At 44.7% G+C, this 27,494-nt stretch overlaps 1 protein-coding gene across 1 annotated transcript in view; it reads left to right on the top strand.

Annotated features, from left to right (window-relative positions):
- Positions 1-26,684, top strand: part of LOC145359645 (WD repeat-containing protein 72-like) — a 263,829-nt gene extending 237,145 nt beyond the window's left edge. Inside the window, exon 19 of the mRNA XM_080214356.1 lies at positions 24,938-26,684. Coding sequence (XP_080070482.1) covers positions 24,938-24,990 — 53 coding nt within the window. The 3' untranslated portion in view covers positions 24,991-26,684. The remainder of the gene's footprint in view (positions 1-24,937) is intronic.
- Positions 26,685-27,494: the final 810 nt, after the last annotated feature.

Genomic DNA, 27,494 nt, shown 5'->3' with positions numbered 1-27,494 from the left:
CTTTTACTTTTGCCTTCGTGTTTTTGGGTGCATTTACACTGCGGTTGTTGGACCTGTTATTCAGGTAGCAGACAGTGAAAATTGTTAGGTCTGACTCTAATTTCCACTGTCCTGTTTAAGAGAGAGTCAGTTTATTAGCAAACTATATCCCAAAGATTAGAAAATTAAGTGTTTTGTGTGGGGGAAACCAAAGATCCTTTGTTGTCTAAATGTTTGAATTAGATCAGGTAGGTTTTGTTGGTCGGGATTTTCTGTCTGACCCATTCCACCCCTCCCCCATCCCCCCCCCCCCCCCCCCCCCCACACACACACACCTTGTGACATGTTTTACAAGAGTGAAGGCAGCCTGCTATTGGCCAGAAACGAGATCTTCCACGACCATCAATAGAATTTCCCATTGTTCACACCCTCTGCCGTGGTGTACATGCCGGCAGGAATGGGTGGGAAATCCCGCCCTTTGTGTTCATCGGAGAAATCTTACAGTACAGAAGGAGGCCATTCGACTCATCAAATCTGCACTGACCACAATCCCACGCCAGGCCCTATCCCCACAACCCCACACATTTACCCTCGCCCATCCCTCGAACCTACACATCCTGGGATGCTAAGGGTCAATTTTGCATGGTCAGTCAACCTAACCTGCACATCTTTGGAGTATGGGAGGAAACTGGAGCCACTGGAGCAAACCCGTGCATACTTGGAGACAATGTGCAAACTCCACACAGACAGTGACCTGAGCCGGGAATCGAAGCCAGGTCCCTGGAGCTGTGGAGACAGTAGTGTTAACTACTGTGCCATCGTGCAATCCAAATGTTTGCAAACCAGATTTTGCACCGCGCTCCTTGTCAAACCAGAATGAGCTCAGGCTCATTCCGCCAAGGCGTTAGGTTAAGTCTGGTTTTGTAACCAAGATTTGAGTGCAATAATTGAGGATGACACTCCAATGCATACTGAGGGAGACTTGCACTGTCACAGGTGCCATCCTTCATATGAAATGTTAAAGCGAAGCCCAGTCTGTCTTTTCAGGTCACATGAAAGATCTCATGCTATATATTTCAAAGAACAGTGGGAGAATTAGCCCCAATGTCTTAGCCAATAAATATTATGCTCTCAACATTACAGAAATAGATTATTTGGTTAACATGTTAAGGTCCTGGACCCGAACCCTAATGGATCAAGACTAGACCCTAACAATGTTTTCTATTTTAGCATAAAGGTGAGTAATCCCACACTGAGATTAGGGAACTTTTATCAAAATAAGATTTATCCTTAACACAGTTTCAGTATAATTCAAACAAAGGAAACAGCTTAACCATTAACAGTCGAACAATATTTAAAAAATGAAAGAAAACAACTTCAATTTCTATCTTATCACAGTTTCAGTTCCAAATAAGCAATGTTCTCTTACAGGCTTAAAATTCTACTTAAAATACAGTCTCAAAGCTTTCAGAGAGATTTTGATTTTCAAAGTTGCTTGTAAACCTGTCTTTAAACAAACTCCAGCCAAAACTGAAAGCTGTTTTTCTCTGCTACAAACGTAGCTCCTTCCATTAACCACATTATCACATGTCCGGGTCAATCAACCTAATCAATAACCCCAGGTTAACCCAAAATTATACATCTTCGTGTATAAACAAAAATTCCTTAGCTCGCACCAAAGTAAACACTACGTGGTTAAAATGAGTAATTATCCTGCTTCCCAGTATCTGAGCTATATTCCTTCCAGACTTGCCATCTACCTGCAAAAAAAAAGTTGAACTTTAAAACATTTCCCTTAGAAATAAAGGCCAGAATTTTTTGGCTATTCACGCCCCATGCCATTGCAAGCAAATGACGGAGCATTTGGTGTTCAGCCAAATCACCGTTCATTGCAGCAGGACCAGAGAATTCTGCTGGGGTGAATGGCCAGAAAATTCCAGCACACTATTACCACGATCATCAGTTTGTGAGAGTTTGCTGCACACAAATTGGCTGTCGGGGCGTCGTATTTCCTACATTGCAACAGTGACTGTAATTCAAAAGATTCTCATTGTCTGCAAAACACTTTGGGATGTACTGTTGTTGCAAAAGGCAAATCTTTGATGAATATGGTCAGATTAAATTTTATATGGCCATTCAGACCATCGAGTCTGCACCGACTCTGCAAAGAGCATCTTTTCCAGGCCAGCATATCCATGCCAATCCAGTTGACCTGCATATCTTTGGAGTGTAGGAGGAAAGCGGAACTCCCAGAGGAAACCCGCGCAGACCTGGGGAAATGTGCCGACTCCACACAGACAGTCACCCGAGGCTGGAATTGAGCTTGGGTCCCAGGAGCTGTGAGGCAGCAGTGCTATCCACTGTGCCACCATGCTGCCAATAGCAGTGCTAACCATGTGTACCCTTAGAATACCAACCAGCCATTTTGACAGAAGAGAAATATGTGGGTGTCTAGAAGTTAAGTCCACCTTTAAATATTACTATTGTTTAGTAGTCATTTGCAACGTTACAAAAGTACAAATTTAATCTTTAACATCTAAGTTATCTGACTTCTTAAATTAGTTTTATTTCAAAATATTTAATTATACCACTCACATTCTCCCTACTTAATTTTATCCAACTGATATTGTGATCCCTTGAAACACTATTTTTCATACAGTTGGTCTTTCTGTTTTTGACAGCACATCATTTGTGATGCCAAGAATGGTAAGGTGACTATTTTTGTGCTAAACACTTCCATGGCATCATTTCAATAATGAAGCTTAGTCGCAGGGAAGCAAGATTTGCAGAGAGCCCTTTAAACCTGGTGGAACATTGGTCTGATCAAAATTCAGCCACAGCCAATTAAATGATTACATCTGGTCAGCAGGTGTCCTCAGCTCTTTGTTCATTATATTCTATATAGCACGGGCAAGAGTTTGGAAAAACTGAGGGGCTTGTCTGGGGCAGACTGCTTCTCTCGTTTTGATTCAAAAGGAGTGTTGCTCTAACCTGGTTATGAATATATTTTCAGTGTTAGCTGCTTTGTGTGAAAGGGTGCTACACAAAACTACTATTGTGTGTGTGTAATGGCTTCAATCAAGCCATTGAGGTTGGACTATTGGAATATGAGATCCCTAATTACGGAGTCAATTGGTGGGCCAATAAGGGAGTCTCCCTTGGATATAACTGGGAGAGTCAGTTCCTCTGGCACTCTCAAAGGCACATTGCTGACTGACAGTGCTCTGTGTACTGCTGTTGGAATTGTGAATTAAGGGATTGTGGTGAAGGGCCATCTGCCTCCGAAGGCTTAATTCAGTGCGCTGTATCACCATCCAGTCTTTTACATATTTACAGGTGTGACACAGTGGCATAATGTTTGGCACTGCTGTTTCACAGCGCCAAGGAACTGGGTTCAGTTCCGAACTCAGGTGACTGTCTGTGTGGAGTTTGCACATTCTCCCTGTGTCTCCGTGGGCTTCCTCCAGGTGCTACAGTTTCCTCCCACAGTCCAAAGATGTTGGGTTATGTGGATTGGCCATGCTAAATTGCCCTTTAGTGTCAGTGGGTTTAACTAGGGTAAATTCATGGTGTTGTGGGGATAGGGCCTGTATGGGATTGTAGTCGGACCGAATTGATGGACCGAATGGCCTCCTCCTGCACAGTTGGGAATCTATCCTATAATTTTTTTTTAGAGACTATTTTATAATTAATGGAAGCAGCTACAAAGTGTGCATCAATTGCAATAATATTTCCCTGCTACTTATTAATGTATTTCTTGATAAGTGATGAAAGCAGTGATGGGCAGCCAGGGCTAGTGAGTGGGCCACCTGAATGACCCTGAAGATTGAAACCGGGCCTGTTCACTAACCATGACCCCATGAATAAGATCTAATGCATTAAATACATGCCAAATATTTTGTAACGAGTAATAGAATATGCCTAATGATTTATATATTAATAGAACTGTCAGCAACTTCAAATCATAAAAACAAAAGAGATATTTACACCAAGGGAGCGCAAGGCTCTCACGGTCAACACTGTGAGCAATCAGCACGCAACTCACTTCACTTACCTTCGCATTTCACTTCTGTCGTAATAGTAGGGAAAAGCTATGCAGATAAAAATCAATGGAATGTGGCAACCCTGCACTTGGACAGTGGTCAACGAGATGTCCCGTGAGCCACACTCAGAACCCAGATGGGCTGCTGGCTGCCCATCACTGGATTAGCCAGCATAGAAATTCAGTCAGTTTGTTTGCAAAAGTTGAAGAAGCAAATATGCTTCAGATTCAGCATTTATACAACACGATTAGTACAACCTCATAGAATCCTACAGTGTAGAAGAAGGCCATTTGGCCCATCGAATCTGCATTGACAACAATCCCACTCAAGCGCTATCCCCATAACCCCATGTATTTACCCTGCTAATTCCCCTGACATTATGGGGCAATGTAGCATGGCCAACCAACCTAAACTGCACATCTTTGGACAGTGGAAGGAAACCCACACAGACGCAAAGAGAATGTGTGCGGAATTTGCACAAACTAATTTTCCAGTAGATAAGCCATCATTTTCCTTCAGCCAATGATCAGGATGCTGGCACTAATCATAAATATAAGTTAGTCACAAATAAATCCAATGGGGAATTTGTGAGAACCCTCTTTACTTCAGACGAATTAGAGTGTGAAACTTGCTAGTAAAACAAGTAGCTATGGCGAATAGCACAGATGCACAATAGCACATATGAAGGTCAGCTAGGTAAACACGCGAGGGAGAAAGGAATAAAAGTTTATACTGACAGGGTGAGGTGATGTAGCGCTGGAGGAGGTTCATGTGGACCATGAACTGGTTGAGCCCAATGGCCTGTTCATGCTGTGCATTCTGAGAAACAAAGCGATATTTTATTTCATGTGAATTTTTTGTTACTCAGGATGATGGACGTTATGGCAAGGAGAGTGGAACATCCTCCATTTCGATTATGTGGGCCGGAATGTTACCATTGTCCATGCTAGTGGGATTTTCCCATCCCGCTGCCGTGAACGGCGATTTGGCCGAGTGCCAAATTCTCCAATCACACTGCAGCGGGAGTGTGGCATGAACAACCAATAAGGTTGCATCCTCTGCCTCTCCAAGGGGTTAAATGGCTAAATTGTTTTAAGCTAGCGGCACTCCACTTGCTGTAAGCTGCATATTTCCATAAAGAACTATGGAGGGTTGGGGGGGGATGCTCTGGCCTCCTCGCTGTGTGTTTCTCATGGCGGAAGGTGGCACACCATTAGCTAGCAGCGGGATCTTCTGGTCCTGCCGCTGTCAGTGGAATTTCCCAATGACTTTACCCCACACCGCCGAGTAACCTGAGGTGGACTTGTGCCATCAGTAGGACCAGAAGGTCCCGTTGGCGTGAACAGCTGTAAAGTCGTGCCCAGTGTTTATGCTGAACTTCCAATATGCAGGTTTGCAGATGTCTGACCTAACTGAAAGGCCGAATGGGCTTGAGGGGTAGAGTTGCCCATTCCTGTTCCTATGTTCCATATTCTCACCTTCAGTTCTCAAGCAGATAAATATCTTCTTCACTCTCTTTCCTCTTCGGAAATTCTAAACGACAATTTACCAAAATCGTATGGACCATTTATAATTAGGTAGTTAATTCAACTTTTTGGTTCAACAGTCAATGTTCCTAATCCCAATTTCCTCATGTTCTGCTCCTGTAAACTAATTGTCATTGGAATTAGAGATGGCTAATGTAGCATGGCTTGGAAACTTTTTGGGACATTCAAGGCAGAGAGTTGAGTTAAAAGGGATTATGCAGGATAGATGCAGATGTCTACCTGTGTGGGGTTTGCACATTTCCCCTGTGTCTGGGTGGGTTTTCTCCAGGTGCTCCGGTTTCCTCCTGTAGTCCAAAGATGTGCGGTTTAGGTAGATTGGCCATGTTAAATTGTCCCTGAGTGTCAGGGGGATTAGCAGGGTAAATGTGTGGGATTACGGGATTAGGCCTGTGTGGAATTGTGGCCAGTACAGACTCGATGGGCCAAATGGCCTCCTTCTAAACTGTAAGGATTCTATGAAGTTGTTGTCTTTACAGCTATAATAGCAGTCTTGGTAAAGGATATTTTCCATTTACTCTTTCCTATATTGGCCTGAGGAGCTCCTGCCTCTGACTGGTAGGCTCATCAATTACACATTAGTTTGAGGCCCTGCATGCCATTTCCTCACAAACAAGTTTGCAGGACACCCATTCCTAACTGGTTCATTGCTGCCCTATTGCGGTTGTGTTGTAGAATGGCAGAAAGGAAAACGATTTCATGCATTAGCATTTCAGCAGTCATCAAATAGGCTTCTCGGCCATCTGACTGAGATCAAGCATCAGATCAAGCCCAAGATGGGGTGCAGTGCTTTATCGTGTTAGCTTGGATCTTGTTTCCCTCTTGTGGGAATGAGGAATTTGATTCAGTTGGATTTTGAGTTTGGATTTTAAAGCAAGCAAGGAATGGATTGGGGTTTGCCTGGTCCATTCTGAGCATTGACTTTGTAACTTTAAGGATGGAGTTTAAAAAATCAAACAGGTGTTTGGAAGGTGAGTTACTTTATCATTGGCAGGCAGACTATTGTGCGCCCTAGGTCACACATCCCTTCTACCTCTCCATCCCCTCCCATTTCATCCTTGTCAAATGTTGTCGATGGGTTTTTGAGTCTTTTCAAAGTGTGCTTTTCCCTAGAACGTCTGTCCTCCTATTGCCCTTCTCTTGTTTCTAACCTTTTAAAGTTTGAATAATATTAAAATAAGATAAAGTTGCCATTGTTCCAGATGACCATAGGCTGTTCTCCCTTTTGAGTATCGTCACACCTTAGGCAAGGGGAGAGGGTGAGAAGGCGGGGCCGTCATGACTAACCTCAGCCGATATGTGAATTGAACCCGCGCTGTTGGCATCGGTCCAGCCAAATGGCACTTTGCCACTATCACCACCAATGTTTTCCACATGTTCAAATTGGCAGCTGATGCTATGCGTGTTTATGATAATGAACTGGCCTCAAAGTTAGAAACAGTATATTCATTAGTGTCACAAGTAGGTTTACATTAACACTGCAATGAAGTCACAGTGGAAATCCCCTAGTCCCACACTCTAGCATCCGTTCGGGTACATTGAGGGAAAATTTAGCATGGCCAATGCACCTAACCAGCAGGTCTTTCAGACTGTGGGAGGAAACCGGAGCACCTGGAGGAAACCCAAGCCGACACGTGAAGAACGTGCAGACTCTGCACAGACAGTGATCCAGGTCCCTGGTGATATAAGGTAGCATTGCTTACCACTGTGCTTCTGTGCCATCTTTTGTGCCACTGTCCCATCCATTGTGCCTCAGTGCAAGAAGTAGTGGACCTGAATGAACCTTCTTCATGTGAAAAAGATTTCCTTTGACCCTTTTCTGAGCACCTTCCAGCTGCCTGTTTTAAGGACTGATGATGATAGGCTGCCTGGGTGGAGCCTTGTACAGTGTTGAGTTTGGTCATTTATGTCAAAGAAAGTCAATTTCTTCCCTCTGCTGCCATCAGAAGCCTGTGGTCACAGTGGTAGCATGGCCACTTTAAGGAAGTGGTGTTTGTGGGTTAAGGGAACCTCTTAAGGCCTAACAGGGGGAAGCATGTGAACCTTGGTAGGAAGGACTATTACTTACGTGGCGAAAAACTGCAGCAGGCGACGGTGCAGAGGGACCTCGGGGTCCTTGTGCATGAGTCGCAAAAACCCAGCTTGCAGGTGCAGCAGGTGGTCAGGAAGGCGAATGGGATGCTGGCCTTCATAGCGAGGGGGATTGAATATAAAAGTAGGGAGGTCTTGCTGCAGCTGTATAGGGCATTGGTGAGGCCGCAGCTGGAGTACTGTGTGCAGTTTTGGGCGCCGCACCTGCGCAAGGATATTTTGGCCCTGGAGGGAGTGCAGAGGAGGTTTACTAGGCTGATACCGGAGTTGAGGGGATTGAGCTATGAGGAGAGGCTGAATAAACTAGGCTTGTACTCGTTAGAGTTTAGAAGAATGAGGGGAGATCTCATTGAGACGTATAAGATGATGAATGGGATGGATAGGATAGAGGTGGAGAGACTCTTCCCGCTCAAAACAGACAGTAGGACTAGGGGGCACAGCCTCAAGATAAAGGGGAGGCGGTTTAGAACGGAGTTGAGGAGGAACTTCTTCACTCAAAGGGTGGTGAATCTCTGGAATTCTCTGCCCGTTGAAGTGGTGGAGGCTGCCTCGCTAAATATTTTTAAGAAGCGGGTTGATGGGTTCTTGATAAGAGAGGGGATTAAAGGTTATGGGGAGAGGGCGGGAAAGTGGAACTGAGCCACAACAGTTCAGCCATGATCTTATTGAATGGCGGGGCAGGCTTGAAGGGCTAGATGGCCTACTCCTGCTCCTATTTCTTATGTTCTTATGTTCTTATGTTCAACACCTATCAAGTGTTAGGGTGTGGATCCTGGTAGGAAGGAGCCTCTAGTGTGAGCCTGGGAGTCAGTGGAACTGGAATTGCATTGAGATTGTTTATATATAGTTTAATGTTCATTTTACTCAATCACTAGTGTGATTGAAGGCTTCCTTGTTGCGATACCTCGCAGTCACCGACTTCCATACTCGAGCAGCCCTGTTTCTGGCAGTCAGGCTGCTTGCCCGTTTACAGACCCCACCAATTATAGCACATCAGTCGAGCCCTTAGACCTCAAAGAAGCTTGATTCTTGAAAGAAAGACAAAGTTGGGGAATGCTTCCAATGCAAAACATTTGTTGTTGCAATAGTGCAATCTCCCTCGTAGACAGCTCTCGAATCCCATTAACAGATACGCTGGCCGATGAGGAACTGCGACTGCTTTAGTAGGGGTTGGGCTTTTTGGAAATTCGCTGCGTTGGAATCACAAATGAACCCGATTATCAATTGGAAGCGACCTACTTAGTGGAATCTGTATCAGGAATGCTGCGTGCCATGTGCTCAAGCAAGATTCCTCAGCCTGGCAGCATCTAGCCAGTCTCCAGAGATAACGACACCACCTGCCCCGCCCCCAGAAGTCTCTAGCCAGTCTCCAGAGATAACTCCCCCCAACCCCCACCCCCCTCCCCACACCACCAACATGTCGAACCTAACACCAACAGACCAAGCTCGCAGTGCAGGAATATGGTAGATATCCACAGGTTGAAAATTGATTAAGAATTGCCCCAACGAGGAGATTTTTATACTCTGACTTACTGTTGCTTTATTTTGAAATGACTTCTTTAAATAGCCGAAACGATTCAATTAGTTGTTTATCTGCATTTTAATACACTCGAGTGGTAGATCCCATTTAAAATTGACTCTGAAGAGATCGAGTACATTGTTTTCCTCGTGCAGATTCATTTTAATTCACTGTGGTGTCGTTTGTCACCATTAATGTCAGGCTGGTGAAGCAAACTCTGTTTCTGCGTCAGTGTAATGGTAACTGATCATTTAAAAGTGAAGTTATAAGTTTTTAGTTGCAAATCTATGTCTGTCCACATGATAGAATAGAGGGCGGCTATGTGAACCATTTGAGAGAGATAAAATGATATTATAAAATACTCGTCAAGTTACCGCAGTCACTGAAAATGATAACCCACCAATAGAATATTAAATAACTGTCTTTTTTTTTGTTCTGCCAGATGGAAATTCAGATTCTGTCTCGAGGATTTTCCACCATGGTCACCTTTATTCTATAAGTATTTTTGTTATGTCCTTGTTATAATTTGGCCAAGGCCAGTCTTCTGTCACCAAATACCCTTCAGTGATGACATGGCTTATAGCATGCAAGTCAAATACCCAGGGATACATTTTCTATAATAATTTACTAATCTCAGGAAGGACTTAGGAGTTGGTGCTTTTTAGAAGGCCTTCACCTTCTCCTCTGCTCTGTGTGAACCTTTGTTGTCTATCCGATAGCCTGAGTAGGTCACTTCAGTCACTTGAAATATGCACTTTTCCCTCTTCAAACATCTTCCAGCTGTTGAGAATCTCTGCAAGACCTCCTCTAAATTTGCCAAGTGTTCTTGTTCCAAAGCTCCTGTGATCAGGATGCCATCCAAGTATCCAGCCATTCTGGGTAGCTGTTCGAGTATGTTCTGTGTAACTCTTTGGAATATGGCGCATGCCAACGAGACCCCAAAGGTCAAGCGAGTATACTTGTATAGTCCCTTGTGTGTGTTGATTGTCACATATTTTCAGAAAGAGTTGACCAATTCAAGTTGGAGTGAGGTGTGGCTCTTTCCTGCTTCGGAGAATGTCTGGCCACCTGTAAACTTAACACTCAGGTCTTCGATTCAGGGCATTACAGTTCCTCTCCAGTTTGGAAACCTGACTGACTGTTAGTTTATAGTCCCCACAAAGATAGACCGATTTCTTTGGCTTAAGGACAGGGACCACATGAACAGCCCATTCTGCAAATTGCACCGACGTTATTATGCCTAAACCTCCAAGGTGCCTTAGTTCAGGCTTCATCTTCTCCAACAGGAGTATGGGACCGGTCTTGCTCTGAAATATTTAGCTGTAGCATCAGGATCAAAGTAGATCTTACCTTTGACTCCTTAAATTTTTCCTAGTGCTTCTTGGAAAATTCCAGTGTGTCCACTGATAACTTCGTACGGTCTCCCACAACCAGCCTAAGATCTCCAACCAGTTCAGCCTGGTCTGCTGGAGCCGGTCTCTCCCCATAAGTTTTTACTCCTCATCTCCAATGCAGTAATTCCGCCAAGGCCAGTCTTCCATCAGCAGAAACCCTTTAATGATAACACAAGAAAGAACTGCACTGTCGCCGATTGTTGGAAAAATCCATCTGGATCACTAATGTCATTTAGGGAGGGAAACCTACCGTCCTTACCCAGTCTGGCCTACATCTGACTCCAGAGCCACAGCAATGTGGTTGACTCTCAACTGCTTTGGGCAACCAGGGATGGGCAATAAATGCTGGCCAGCCAGCGACGCCCATGCCCTATGAATGAGTAAAAAAAGACTCATGGCTAACAGCATGTAAGTCAATACCTGTGGACCAAATGATTACTTGGTGCAGGTTGAAGCAATGGGTTTTAACCCCCCAGCTGCTCACTTCCCAGTGGGCACGCCTCCACTCGCTCAATAAGGGAGCTTGTACCCCACAAAACTCGTGGGGAGATCTATTGATGATCACTTCATGGTAATCTTAACAGTTCCCAATCAAAGGTCTTTTAGTCCATTGCATTGTACCACGTTCATTTTTGCGATAACTGTAGATAGTTCTTTACTAACTCTGGTTTGATAATGATATTTGTCTTGTAGTTATCAATGTTCTGTATATTTACTAATGGGTGTATGGCCCTCGTATAGAAAGCAGTTTTCAGGGTTTACCTGAAGGGATTCGATGTCCTGAGCACAGTTGGCAGGAGGGTATCTCATTCACTAACAGTGTGTCAGAGATTTTCCAATATTCAGTGTCACTGAGTAAGGTGCAGTGCTGCAGTGCAGAATCAAAAACAAGTCACAAGCTCTCGGAATTTAAATTTAGGACAATGGGAAAGCTGCCAATGCATTGTTGATCTGCGATATGCTCTGTAGTCATGGAGGAAGAATCAACAATGCACAGTCTAAAATGAATAACTTCATAGGTTTTCCACACATAGACAGGTGTGTTATTAATATAATGGCACCATTGCGGTGGTCTTTACTATGGTACAGAAACTGGTATTCGTAGCATCCACAATACTTGAGAAGCTTTCTTCCGTCCTGTATTGCTGCAGAGTATTAATCGCAAATATAAAGAACATGCTAACAATTTCACTGCAAGTGACAAACAAAGGTGGCAGGATCTTACAGCCCCCTACCAATGTGTTTGAAGGCTGTGGGGGGGAGCTTGTAAAATGCCTTTATGCCACATTACTGGGTGCCCCCACCCATTTTATGGGAATGGGGGAGGCACCAGGCAGCTGGCCCTCCTTGGAGCCTATTGAGGTCCTTAAGTGGACAATTCACCCTGCTCCCACCACTACTTTAACCATGGCGGGATAAGGCCCATCCTATGTGCATGCCCAACAGCTTTTGCAAGATGTGTTGATGTCGGCCACAAGTGGTTGGGGCGAATGGGGTTGGGGAGTTGGGGGGAAGCCTCCTTTCAGGCATGCCGGTGCCCATCAGAAGCATTTCCCCAAGATCATTCTACTCCTCTCACAATTTTAACCCTTTTCCACTTGCCGCTCAAACCTGCCCTCCTCCTTACACCCTTCACTGACACCCAAGCCTATCTAAATTCAGACCTCCTTAAACTCCTCTTCTCATCTGGTTCAGTAATGTCGTTCAGGGAAGGAAATCTGTCGTCCTTACCTGGTCTGGCCTACATATGAGTCCAGAGTCACAGCAATGTGATCGACTCTCGACTGCCTTCTTAACAAGGGCAACTAGGGATGGGCAATAAACGCTGGCCAGCCAGTGACGGACGTGTACCACGAATGAGTCACAAAAAAACCCCAACCTTGGCCTCAACAATAAGTGCTTTCCATTTCTGAACTAAAGCACACATTGTAGTGGCCGTTCACCACCACCTTCCCTGCCATGGGTAAAATGCCAATGACAACAGGAAGGTGATGGGCATGTCACCCCCACCCTCCCGCTCAATTGTTCGGCCCCCTCCAAACCTCTCCCTGAGGCCCATAAAATCAAGGGGATGCAATGGCCTAGTGGCATTGTCATTAGATTAGGTGGCACTGCTGTGACGGATGTGCTGCCATCTCTCCGACTGGTGACGGGATCTCGTTCCTGAAAGGGATAGATGTACGTCCACCAGGCAGTTAATTGCCTGCTCTATGTAGAACTTGGTGGGCCTACCCAGGATTGACCATGGCAGGAATAACCCATGACATTTCAGCCAGTTGACGGGACCACTGCCTCATAAAATCCTAACCCATGATTCTTATTTTGTCCTTCAAACAGGATTTACACATGACAACATTAGAGTGACCAACGTATAAGATTTTTTTTCCTTAAATAGCACTCATTGCTCAAGCCCTGTACTGAAACACAGCCCTGTACTGAACAGGGCAGCACAATGGGTAGCACTGCTGCCTTTTAGCACCAGGGATCCGTGTTCAGTTCCAGCCTGAGGTCAATGTCTGTGTGGAGTTTGCTCATTCTCCCCATGTCTGCATGGGTTCCTCCCGGTACTCTGGTTTCCTCCCAAAATGTGAAGGTTAGATGGAATAGTCATGCTAAATTTCCTGTTAGTGTCCCAAGTGTGTGTGTGTTAGGGAGATTAGCGAGGTAAATCTATGAGGTTACGGGTTTAGAGACTGAGTACGATGCTCTGTCAGAGAGTTGGTGTGCGCTTGATGGGCCGAATGGCCTCCTTCAGTACTTTAGGGATTCTATATTTCTAAGCAGACCAGTAGAGTGCACAGTAATACCCAAGAAACTCAATCTGGAGCTGATAGGGAGCTGCATCTCATGACACACAATTGCTTATGGTTTAGTTCATCCCCATTCCCTTTAGAATGCTTGGAAAAAAGAACTGAAGGAAAGAATTGTTCTGGATTCCATACATAGCGACATCATGATTGTATTCAAAAGGAATGTATATATCATGTCACTACACTAAATAATCTAAATTCCTTCTTCATAAAGTATGTGGAAAATTGTAAGAAAAGAGTTCCATTAGTTTATGCTTGCTGTTTGAGAAAATGCCTTTTCTTTCTGTGATGATAATGATCTAGCCAAGGTTCTGCTTCTGTTTCTTATCACTGTCCTGGATCACATCAGCTCATCATCAGAATATATTATTCAATCACTTCCAAGTTGGATCAACTGATCGAACGCTTCCATCAAATTTCAGACATGTATGTGATGCAATGTGGCCATTATGAATGTCTGTAAAATTAATAACCAAGGCATAATCACGTTGGAATCCTGTGTCATGACTGTGCTGAGTCAAACTAAACTACAGCAAACTATGGCACGGTGGCACAGTGGTTAGCACTGCTGCCTCACAGCGCCAAGGACCCGGGTTCCATTCCCGGCTTGAGTCACTGTCTGTGCGGAGTTTACGCATTCTCCCCATATCTGTGTGGGTTTCTTCCGGGTGCTGTAGTCCTCCCACAGTCTGAAAGAGGTACTGGTTAGGTGCATTGACCCGGACAGGCACCGCGGTGTGGCGGCTAGGGGAATTTCACAGTAGCTACATTGCAGTGTTAATGTAAGCCCTACTTGTGATGAATAAATAAACTTAACAGTGACAATGGGCAAAATTTTACGACTCTCTCCCACCAATGGAATTTTCCATTCCCGCCCAAACCAATGGGATTTTGAATGGCCAGAGGCATTTAACGGCCAGATATTTTACGCAGCGTTCCTAGATTAGCATTAAAATTAATAGGCCAGGATTTTCCAGCAACGGAGGCAGATTATGTTGGCCACCAGCAGGATTTAATGATCCCTCTGGGATCTCTGACGCTTTGTCCAGCTCGCCCGCAGGGGAATGCACCTTGAGGGGTCACCTCTGGCAGGGCCAGAAGATCCTGCACGTGGCAGCGGCTGGAAAATCCCATCCGTAGGGCGGGATTTTACGGCCTCACTCGTTCCGAAACCGTAAAATTCCGCCCGAGCTTTATGGACCTTTCTATTGTTCGCCCTTCGCCCGCTACAATTCTCTGACAGGCAGGACGATAAAATTCTGGCCATAATCTCTAAAAGAAAGAGATGGTTGCAATAGTATCAATACAAACACAAACATATTCCTAATTCAATCCCAGTCTGCTATGTTTCCTCTGTGGAAAAGCCCATTGTCCATCAATACTTGATTTGATTCTGGCTGAGAATATTTTAGAAAAGCACCAGCCCCTATCTCAGCCCACATTCCTCAGAATTAAAACTGCTCATTGGTAAAGAATGAATATTTTCTTTTTGATGGAGGTGGGGAGTAGTTTCAGTGTTTTATCTTTTTTATCGGGGCATAGCAGCGTCAGACAATGTGGCCACACACAGTGGCAGCAACACAGACCTGGCAAAGCACCAAGAATCTGAGGATGTGCCTTTGACAGTCCAGGTGAAAGCCATTCAAAGATGAATGTGAAATGTAAGGTGACACATATGACATGAGGTTACAAGACTGCAGAAGCAGAGAGCACCTTGACAATCTTATTTTCTTGTGACTGCAGCGAAGTACAGCACTCACTTCGTGGCTCAGATGTTTATGTATAACTCTTCTGCCCTTTCTGGAACATTCTCTCTCTGCGATTCTCCAATTTCCACTCACTCTGCATTCAGTTTGCATTTTCAATGTGGTAAATTCATGGCCGTCTCAGGTTTCTCTGTATGCCAAGTCGTGTGCCATACGTAGCCAATATATGTGTGTCTCTAATATGTACAATATATGTTATAGCCTACATTTTTGATTCAGCCTCTCTAAGACCTGTCACCTAGGTATGAAATTTCAAAATCTTGCAGCTACCTCTGACAGGGGGACAGCTGCACAGAGTCTCCTGATCTCTCCCACAGGAGAAGGGCTGAGATTTAATTTTCAGTGAAAGGGTGCAGTTTTGAGATCTCATGTCAGGTCCCCCAGGTCACCTCCGGACCCAGATTGGACCCACGGCAGCGGGATTGTCTTTCAGCGTGATCCACTCATCCCTGGTTTCTCTCGGAGTTTGACGGCTGTGTCTTTGGTCGCTGACTTTCAACGCGTTTGCCCGTTCCTTCATCGAGAGCTGCATGACTTTGACGGGAGAAAGCAGAGAGGAGAGAGTGTGGAGTCCTTTTCTTTAAAACAAAAAACATAATCCTTCATTTTATACATCACAATGATTTTGAAAGGCGGGGAATAGAAGGTCTGTTTAATGCCTCATGTTTGGACCCATCATGTTCTGAACTGATGCCAAAAGAGAATTAATGTTTTTTCTTCTTGTGAGTAGCCATTCCTATATCTAAATATGTCTTGCCTTGTAAGACTAAAAGCCTCCTGAGATTTCACTGCTGGTCTCATTGGCTTCCACAGAGAATATGTGGCTTTGTTACCATGGATACATCGTATTTCTTCAAGAATTGTTGGTATTGATCAGTCGACAAGCGTGAGGGACCAGGCATGTGTGAAGCATGAAGGGGGTGGGGGGGAGCAGCGTGGATGACCAGAGGTTGGATATTAGCTAATGGCAAACACTGGCGCAGAAAGAAAGAGACCCCCCCACTCTTTTTTTTATTTGCTTTCTGAACTTTTGTGCTGGCTGCATTGTGCTTTTCACGGAGAGCCAAAAGAAACTTGTTAGTCGCTTGTCATGTCAGATCTCCAGTGTTTCTCTTGACACAGCTGTCAGCATTCCAGCTCGCAGTCTCGGGGTGTATGCGGCCAAGAGACCCGTGCCATGAATTATTTATCGCAGTGCCCTCAGCTTGCAATTCTGTTGCAAGAAATTAAGATAACTTGGGAAGGGGATGGCAGTCAGACCAAAAGTGGACCAGGCTGTCTTTATTTGGGGGGGGAGGGGTGGGGGGAAATTTAGTTGAAGAATACAGCGCAGGTCTTCAAATCTGCATTCAGTTCCACTGCACTTGATGGGGTGCTTGCATATTTTCAAACATATTCCCAGCTGGGACATGCAGGGCTCACCTTCACCTTGCAGGGGTTTTTTTGCAGAAGCCTTGTGGAATTCTCCAAAATCGTGACTTTCAAAAAAATTTGCAGACCTTTCTAAACTCATGCCCTGTTGCACCAGATCGATCAGAGGTGAGATATAAATTGCACTAAAACCCTGCATTTGGCAAAGTCTGAGCCAGGTGTATATATATATATATATATTTTTTTTCTGTCTGACAAGATCTTACACAGTGGCAAAAATGATGCATTGTGACAGTATCGAGCCAGAAGTAATGCAGATAAATGAAATAAAATAGAAGTCAATGGCATTCCACCCCACCATCAATAATGTTCAGAAATATTACCGGACAGGGAGTGGGGGCAGGGGTAAATTCTTTAGACTTTCAGCAAGTAGTATAGAGGATTTATACATGCATATCCTTTTGGAACATTACCAAAGTTGTAATTTTTTGCAGAGTTTACAGAAATCAAACTAGCACATTCAATTATGCCCCGCACACACACACACAGTCTCATTCTCACTCACTCACACATACACACACACACTCTCATTCACTTAGACATGCACATACACTCTCACTCTCATTCTCACTCAGACATGCACACACACACACTTGCTCAGACACATACACACACACTTTCAGACATACACACGTACACTCTCACTCACTCAGACACACACCCACATGCACACACAAGCTCAGAGACACACTCTCACTCACTCGGACATGCACACACACACACACACACTCAGACGCGTATACAGACGCACGCACTGTCACTTACTCAGACATACACATACGCACACTCATTCATTCGGACACGCACACACACAGATGTGCACACACACATACACACTCGCTCAGATGCACACACTCTCATTTGCTTGGGCATGCACATGTACACACACTCCCTCACTCTCTCTCACTCACACACACACACACACACTCACTTGGATACGCGCACACACTCTCACTCGCTCGGATACACACATATACTCTCACTCACTTGGGCACACACTCGTTTGGACACATGCACGCACACTCGCTCAGACACACATACAGCTTAAAGCTAATGATTTTCCTGAATAGTTATCTGTAGATGTGTAATGAAAATAAGCCAACACTTCACTGATGTTGAAGTGCTTTGGTGTGTCTGGGATGATGAGAGGCATGATGTCAATGTGTGTCTTTCTTTACATGAGATTTTGTGATGGTCACTTTAGCATAAAGAGCTCAAGCTACAAAAGGTGGCAGAAAACTCATTTCAAATAGCTTTTCCTTTGATTGCACACCATAACAGTGTCTTTAAATTGACCCTAAGACGTAGAAGCAGAAGCAGGCCATTTGGCCCATCGAGTCTGCTTGGCCTTTCATTGAGATCGTGACTGATCTGATATGATAATCCTCAGCTCCACTTTCCCACCTTATCCCCACAACCCTGGATTCCCTTACTGATTAAAAATCTGTCTGTCTCAGCCTTGGACATAGTTAACAGCCCAGCCTCAACAGCCCGGTGTGGTAAAGAATTCCACATATTCCCTACCCTCCGAGAGAAGAATTTCTTCCTCATCTCAGTGTTAAATGGGCCACTCCTTACTCTGAGATTATTCTCACTGGTCCTAAACTGTCCCACCAGGGGAAACAACCTCTCAGCATCTATCCCATCAAATCCCCTGAGAATCTTATATGTCTCAGTTAGGTCACCCCTCATTCTTCTAAGCTCCACTAAGTACAGGCCCAACCTACTCAAGTTCTCTTCATAAGAAAATCCCTCCATAAATGGGATCAACCAAGTGAACCTTCTCTGGACTGCCTCCAATGCCAGAATATCTTCCCTTAGATAAGGAGGCCAAAGCTGCTCATTGTGTTCCAGGTGGGGTCTAACAAGTGCTTGTAGATTTTAGCAAGACTTCCCTATTTTTAAACTTCATTCCCTTTGAAATAAAGGCCATTTGTCTTCCCTGCTGAACTTGCATACTAGCTTTTTGTGATTTATGCTAATGTTCTTATAACGATAATACTATGAAGAATGAATATTTGCTTATAAAGTATACCATTTTGAATGAAATATGCGCACAAGCTCCAAAGCAAAATGATAACCAAAGCACAGATGTAACGTTTGCTGTTTGCAATTTAGTGTGCACAGGTAGTCAAAGAAAGAAACTGGTGAATTTCTGATTGAGGTCAAGCTATGAAGGGACTGCAGCACAAGGGGAAAATAATTAAAACTTCCAGAGCAACATGGTTGTTGTACAATTGGTAGAAAGGACAGTTTGGGATTCTTCAGATTGTACAGATTGGGGTGGCATGGTGGTTAGCGGTGCTGCCTCACAGCGCCAGGAACCTGGGTTCAATTCCCAACACGGATCACTGTCTGTGTGAAGTCTGCACATTCTCCCCATGTCTGCCTGGGTTTCCTCTGGGTGCTGCGGTTTCCTCCCACACTCTAAAGATGCATAGATTAGGTGGATTGGCCAAGGCACGGTGGTACAATGGTTAGCACTGCTGCTCCACAGTGCCAGGGACCCTGGTTTGAGTCCCACTTCGGGTCACAGTCTGTATGGAGTTTGCACATTCTCCTTGTGTTTGCGTGGGATTCCTCCAGGTGCTCTGGTTTCCTGTCATAGTCTGAAAGATATGCTGATTAGATGCATTGGCCGTGCTAAATTCTCCCTCAGTGTAGCCAAACAGGCACCACAGTGTGGCAATTAGGGGATTTTCACAGTAACTTCATTGCAGTGTTAATGTAAGCCTACTTGTGGCGCCACTAATAAATAAGCTTTAAAAAGATGTGAGGATGAACAAACATTCTGGGGTTTGCATGAGATCTTTGGGGGTCAGGAAATATTCACATAAAACTTTTCCAGTGGATTCAATCAGTGGGTACAGTCCAAAATGCGGCACTAAAAAGTCAGGAATAGGAAGAGGCCAACAAAAATACAAATTGTAAGTGAACCATTGGAGGGTGAACTTGATGGAGGCTAAGTAGCATTTTCACAATCCTGCTCTTGCATTAAGAAAATTCAGCTGGAGAAATGTGCACATCTGGCCTTGCAACAATAACACATTTCTTTCAGCGCTCCCCTTCAAACTGTTTCTTTTTGTGACTTTCCATGTCGCACCTTCTCGAGGATTACCCTTTAGAGAGTATCTTTGCCATAAACACTGTGTGAAATTCAACATCGTTTCATGGGCCTAAAACTGGTGCATCTTGGTGCGATATTTGGGGACCAAGGTTGGCAAAGAGGAGGAAAATCCAAAGTCAAGCGAGGCATAGGTGCCAAGAAAAGAGGTTAATCTCGCAAACTCTTAGAAAAACGTAGAAACTAGAAGTAGGAGTAGGCCATTTGGTCCTTTGCGCCTGCTCCGCCATTCACCTTGATCATGGCTGATATCAAATTCAACATCCCGATCCTCCCCTTTCCCATCATATCCCTTGATCCCTTCAGCCCTAAGAGCTCTCTCTAATTTCTTCTTGAAATCACACAACGTTTTGGTCTCAACTATTGAAACATAACAAGTGGGGACTTGTCCGGGATTTCAACCAGGGACCTCGCTCATATTCATTTAGTGAAATTCCCCAAGTGAAAATCATATCTCCAGACCAATGAGTTGGTTGCTCTTAAACAGCTAAGAGATCGAAAGCCTGATTTAGGACATTCTGTAGAACCCAATGGGAAAAAAACAGTTTGGACCAGTATTGTTATTTCTCAGTTTTACTGTTTTCTCCTTGGGGCAGACATCAGGCCCATACCGAATGGCTGTTCAGGATTCTGAAGCGGATACTGTGGTCTAGGCAGCGTCCACTAACTAACAGTAATTTTCATCTGTTAGCCTTTAATCTTAAAAATCTTCCTGTAGAAGCAGAAGGAGCAGGTGTTTGACCCAAACCCCCCTCCCCCCAAATCCGCCCCCGTGGTTTTTCACCCTTGCCCACTTCAAACTCCTCTCCTGGGCCTTATCCTCGTGCCACAGCAAGCAGCTTGAAACTTGGGCTCCTGAGCTGCGCCAGCTGTCCGTGGTATTCCTGTGAACATCAGCTGCGAATGGCGCTCTAGGCCCCATTTCGGGCTGGCCCACTAGCTGCCCATCCACAGCCCACACAACAGGCCAACGGGGGGGGGATTCTCCGCCCCGTCGTTTCCAACAACCCATACAGACTCGATTGTTCCCGCCACAAATCTGCAGTCGGAAAAGGCGGCGATGATTGTTGGGCCTGTCATGACCAGCTTTGCAAACAGTTGCTTGGTCATCACTGGAATTTGTCATTCAGCGACATATAGAATTAATGTTCATCAAGACCGGAATACCAATGGCAGCTGAAATCCCAGTACAGTTATGACGGCTGGTGATAGATTCTCCTGTTGTCATGGTGCTCTACTTGTGGGCTTTGCCTGCCCCTGGGGGTGAGTTTACAATTGGAAAATCGCACCTGCACTGCTTGCGATTTTCTGGCTGTCTTCTCTGCTGGGATTCCAGAATCGTAAATTATTCCTGGTATCTTGACCTGCCTGTGGAAATAGAAAACCAGCAGTTGTGAGGAGGAAGTTAAAGTTTAATTAAACACGCCGCACTGAAATATGTGGAGGAGGTTTAGCATTAACAACATCTAATTCACTAAAGAGTGAATTTGACAAGCTCGCACTCCCAGCGGACGCAATTGGAGCAAGTGCCGGGGACAGGGCTGCAACATTAAAGCATTGATTCTTTAGCCCACGCCCCCACTGGATGAGGATTTCTCTGGGATCACCGGATAAATCCTCCAAGAATAAAAACCACGTGACGTCACTTTATATTCCAAATAATAAATTACATGTGACAGGTATGATTTCTTTAAAAATATATATAATCTGGGAGCGGGTTTCTTCTGTTTTGAGAAATTATGTCACCCAAATGATCAAATTTGGTGATTTTTGAGGTTATATTTTTCACCAGCAATATTCTGTCATCTTACACTCTTTCCACTTAAATAATGAGTAAAAAAGCCTTATAGGTTTAACGTGAATTTTTTTTTTTCAAATTGGAGAAGGCTTGAACAATTAAAATCAAACTGGGGCTGAATTGTGCCAATCAGGATCAGGGCCCAGCATTGGTCAGGAATGCAGGGTCAGCATGCACAGGAGGCTGGCAGGACTTCCTGCTCAATTTTCAAGGCAGCCCATCTACCAGAGCGGCCGCCCCAATTGGAATTTTTGGCGGCTCAGGACCCTGGGTGGCACAGTGGTTAGCACTGCTGTCTCACAGTGTCAGGGACCCGCGTTCAATTCCCAACTTGGGTCACTGTCTCTACAGAGTCAGTACGTTCTCCCCGTGCCTGCATGGGTTTCCTCCAGGTGCTCCCTGTTTCCCCCCACAGTTCAAAGGTGTGCAGGTTAGCTGGATCGGGTCGTGCTAAATTGCCCCTAAGTGCCAGGTGGATTAGCGAAGTGAATAGGTGGATAATGGAGGTAGAGCCTGGGTGGGATTGTTGTCGATGTAGGCATGATGGGCCAAATGACCTCCTTCTGCACTGTAGTAATGCTATCGTTCTCAGCAATATCACCAGGAACATAGAAGCTAGAAGCAGAGTAGGCCTTTCGAGCCTGCTCCACCATTCATTATCATCATGGCTGATCATGGAATTCAATTTCCTGATCCCCCCTTCCCCCATATCCTGTCATCCCTTTAATCCCATGAGCTATATCTAATTTCTTCATGAAATCAGACAACTTTTTTCCTCAACTGCTTTCTGTGGTAGTGAATTCCACACATTCACCACTCTGGCTGAAGAAATTTCTCCTCTCCTCCATTCTAAAAGGTTTACCCTCAAACTATAACCTCTAGTTCTGCACCCCCCTCACCATTGGAAACACGCTTTCTGAATCTACCTGTCTAACCCTGTTAGAATTTTATAAGTTTCTATGCAATCCCCTCTCACTCTTCTAAACTCCAGTGAATATAATCCTAACTGACTTAATCTCTCCTGTTATGACAGACCTGCCATCCAGGAATCAGCCTGGTTAACCTTTGCTGTACTCCCTCTATAGCAAGGACATCCTTCTTCAGATAAGGAGACCAAAACTGTGCACAGTACACCAGCTGTGGCCTCACCAACTCCCTATACAATTGCTGCAAAACATCCTGATCCCTATACTCAAAACGGTGGCCTTCATTGAGGCAAGCAGGGGCCTTAAAGCCTACAGCAGGTAGGCCAAGAAAATGCAAGCGGACCCCCCTCCAAATAGGGCTGCACAGGCTACCTTACCTGTCCATGGCCCCCCACATTCTGTTAACCCCCCCTGCCTGCCACTGGAAGGCTGTCTCCATATAGCAGATTTCTCATGTGGCTGGTTTTGGGGGGGGAGAGGGGTGTGGTGTTTGAGGGTGGTTGGATCCACACAGGGAATCGTACCAACAGTTACATAGAATGACCTTCAACTGGAACTTTATTCATGGACATTATCTGCTCCCAATACCGATGGTGGGACAGATTCGGGGGAGCTGATTCTGAGGCAGCTCCCCATCATTTTATTTGGGCCACCCCCACGTCCCTTCCCGCCTTCTGGGGACCGGTGAAGTTGTGCCTGAGGTGTAGGTTGATGAGTGGGAAGAAAAGCTGCATTTACTTTAGGTGGTTTCCTTCAAACAACCTGTTCTACATTAAATCAAGGACTAAAACTCACTGCAAATTCATCAGATCAGTGTAAAAAGTAATTGTTCAATAGCAGCAACTTTGTATTTATGTAACGTTCTTAACACAGAGTGACCCCCCCAAAGTACAGAAGCATCACCAAATAAAGATTTACCACTAAGCTACACAAAAGAGATATGTGGGCAGTTGAAAATGAAAGAGGTTATTTTTAAGGAGTGCCTTAAAGGAGCAAAGCGAAGTTTAGAGTGATAATTCTAGAGCTTGGAACACTGGCAAAGGGAGGCACAGCAGCCAATGATGGAGTGATTAAAATTGGGAATGGTCAAGAGGCCAGTATCGCACAAGTGTTGAGATCACTGAGGGTTATGGGGGCCGGAAGGGTTGCAGAAATAACTCAGGTACTCCTAATTTAAATATAATCACCCATAACGCAATAGAATCAATTGGTTTGTGGGTGGAAAGGGTCCGTACCAAAAAAGTTAGTAATTTGCCACAGATTTTTTTTTATTCATTTAGAGACACGGGCGTCGCTGGCTGGCCAGCATTTATTGCCCATCCCTAGTTGTCAACTGAGTGGCTTGCTTGGCCATTTCAGAGGGCAGTTGAGAGTGCTGTGGTTTTGGAGTCACATGTAGGCCAGACCAGGTAAGGACGGCAGATTCCCTTCCCTATAGGACATTAGTGAGCCAGATAGGTTTTTCCGACAATTGACAATAGTTGCATGATCATCAGTAGATTCTTAATTCCAGATATTTTTCATTGAATTCAAATCCCACCACCTGCCGTGGCAGGATTCGAACCCAGGTCCCCAGACCATTAGCTGAGTTTCTGAATTAATAACCTAGCGATCATGCCAGTAAGCCATCGCCTCCCCATGAGAGCCTGACTCTGAAAGAGTCAAGTGGTGTCTAGAAAATTCATATTGTAATGAAGGCATTTTGTTGGTCAGGGTAGACAGGCATTTACTCTACATCTGACTATTCTGTTCCCAGTCATATCTGATGCAAGTACCATGCCCACAAATATGGACATATATTCCATTAACTTCATCATCAACACCTCTCTTCTAATCAGTGTAATAATTTAGATGCAAGAAATAAAAAAGAAGTTTTTCTAAAGTGCACATTTTCAAATCAACAACTTATTTGGGAATTGAGATTAAAGATTGTTAAGTATGAATTTTTCAGGGGGAGACGATGGAGTGCTGATGTCACTGGTAATCCAAAGAGTTAAAATCCCATGGGATATAAAACTAGTCTCAGTAACAGCGACCAGGACATCTATCATTGATTGCAGTGAAAACCCATCTGGTTCACCAATGTCCCTTTAGGGAAGGAAATCTGCCGTCTTTACACTGTCTGGCCTGCAAGTGAGTCCAGACTCACAGCAATGTGGTTGACTCTCAACTGCCTCTCAACAAGAGCAACTAGGGATGGGCAATAAATGCTGGCCAGCCAGCGACACCCATGGCCCATGAATGAATACAAGAAAAGAATCACGACAATGTGGCTAACTCCTAACTGCCCTCTGAAATGGTGTGGCTAAGCTACTCAGTACAAGGACTGTTGGAATGCACAACAAATGCTGGCCTTGCCAGCAATACCCATGTCCCATGAAAGAGGAAAGGGGAAAGCTAATATTTGTGTGTTCTGACCTGCCTTTAAAATACAGGAGAATACACATCCGATATTATATTGGTGGACAGATAAATATGCATGAGTTTAATCATTATTATGTGATTTCTGCAGGTCGTTTGCGAGAGTGGCCTATGTCCAGGATCTGTTTTTGCAAAGTCTGCTGAACTAACCAAGCGAATTCTACGGAGCTCCACAACTGATGACTTTTGTGCCCCGTATCATCGACCACGATAAAAAATAGAACCGATGATATTCTCCAGCAGTTTGGGCTGTTAATAGCAGACAGGAGTCTTGATGAGGTACAGTAATGAGTAAGGATTTTAAAATGGGAAGAAAATAATTATACCCAACAGTAACATGGGTCAAATCCCACCACTATATAAAACTAGTCTCAGTAATAGTGCCTAGTATGCCTATCATTGATTGCAGTAAAACCCCACCTGGTCAACTCTTACAGAAGGAAATCTGCCAACCTTACCTGGTCTGACCTACATGCAAGTCCAGACTCTCAGCAATGTGGTTGTGGACAGCACGGTGACACAGTGGCTAGCTGCCTCACAACACCAGGGACACAGGTTCAATTCCTGGCTTGGATCACTGTATGTGCTGAGTCTGCACGTTCTCCCACATCTGCGTGTGTTTCCTCCAGGTTCCTCCCACAGTTCGAAAGACATGCAAGTTAGGTGCATTGGTCATGCTAAATTCTCCCTCAGTGTACAGGCATCAGAGTGTGGTGACTAGGGGATTTTCACAGTAACTTCATTGCAGTGTTAATGTAAGCCTACTTGTGACACTAATAATTATACTTAAACTTAACATAAAAAGAACTGAGGATTTTCAGGCAATTCTTGGACTTGTGGCTTGGCTTCTCTTCTGTAGTTGTGCTTATAGTAGGTGGATAACCTGGCAGGCTATTTATTCATAGCAAACATTATACATCTATGGACCTATGAAACCTAATTAGAAACATCTAAAGTATTATTGATTTGTTTGTAATCTTATGTTTTATATCACTAAAATGAAGTCAAAGCTGTAGGCAATATGAACCTCCAAATGTACAAAGAAAGATTTGCATTTAAATAGCATCTTTCATGATCTGAGGACATCTCCATGTATTTTTCTGCCAATTAAGCATTTTCTGAAGTGGAGCCACGGTTGTGATGTAAGAGAAGTGACAGCCAATACGCACACAACTAGCTCAATAAAACACCAATATGATAATTACCGGATAATGGTCAGATCTCCAACCTCGTCCGCAGCTGGGATTTCTAGTCTCACTGCTGTGAATGAGTTTTGGCTAAGCGCCAAACTCTCTGTTCTAGCTGGCAGCAGTGGTTGGGTAAATGAATCATAGAATTCTTACAGTGCAGAAGGAGGCCATTCGGCGCATTGTATCTGCACTGGCTCATGACAGAGCATCTTATCCAGGTTCAGCACTACCCTACCCCCATAACCCCTCAGATTTAAAGAACAAAGAACAAAATCAGCCCGGGAAACAGGCCCTTCGGCCCAACGAGCCCGCGCCGCCATCTCAACACCACCAGTCCACCTCTCTACTCATGACCCCTATCTAATGTTTTATGGCCATCCAGATTGAGGGAGACTGATTTAGGGACAATTTATTCCTGCCAATCAGCCTAACAGCACATCTTTGGGGTGTGGGAGGAAACCGGAGCACCCGGAGAAAACCCACGCAAGCACAGGGAGAATGCGCAAACTCCCACAGACACCGGCCCAAATCCATGTGTCTGCACAGCAATCAGCGATAGTCACTGAGCTGTCGTCTTGCCCAGTATCTTATCCAGTTTAGGCACACACTAACGACATGAAGCACTAGGCCAATCTCGAACAACCAAGAGCAGCCCCAGTACGACCCATCGCGTGTATGCCCCTCGTTGGACACGAGGTGGACCGACTTAAAACCTGTGAATGAAAGAGAGAAAAAAACGTTATCATACTATACCCATTTACATTACCATGGACGCCCCAATGCTAATGACCCTTATTTAAAAGGTTCTCCTATATCCACCCATCTCCAACTCAGTCATATGCCTGTCTAAGTAACTCTTAAAGGACTCTAGCGTGTTTGCCTCCACCACCTTACTTGGCAGAGCATTCCATACCCCCACTACCCTCTGTGTGAAAAACCTCCCTCTAATATCTGTGTTGTACCGCTCCCCCCTCACCTTAAGTCCATGGCCCCTTGTCCTACGTGTCTCTATTATAGGAAATAATATTTTAATAATAATAAATAATATTTACCTTGCTAACCCCCAACCTACATATCTTTGGATAATTTAGCATGGTCATTCCACCTAACCTACATAAATTTGGGCTGTGGGGGGAACCAGACAGACGCAGGGAGAATGTGCAAACTCCACACAGACAGTGACCCAAGGCTGTGAGGCAGCCGTGCTAACCACTGTGCCCCCATGGATTGTTGAGATCAGAGAATGATATTGGAGAATCCTGGCTATTAAGCTTTTCATGATTCAGAATGAGGGATACATACCAGGAATAATTCCATGCCTTTGAAATACCTCCACCTGAGAGTGCAGACGGGGGGCCTCAGTTCAATGTCTCATCTGAAAAACAGCACTAATGACAGCACAGCACTCCCCCAATACTTGACTGGAGTGTCAGCCTAGGTTCTTGTGTTGAGAACTTC

Source organism: Carcharhinus amblyrhynchos, chromosome 28, assembly GCF_965287045.1.
Source record: "Carcharhinus amblyrhynchos chromosome 28, sCarAmb.v2.hapA, whole genome shotgun sequence".
In the NCBI taxonomy this organism is placed as follows: domain Eukaryota; kingdom Metazoa; phylum Chordata; class Chondrichthyes; order Carcharhiniformes; family Carcharhinidae; genus Carcharhinus; species Carcharhinus amblyrhynchos.
The sequence above is the reverse complement of the archived record's forward strand: the minus strand, read 5'-3'. Positions and strand labels throughout refer to the sequence as shown.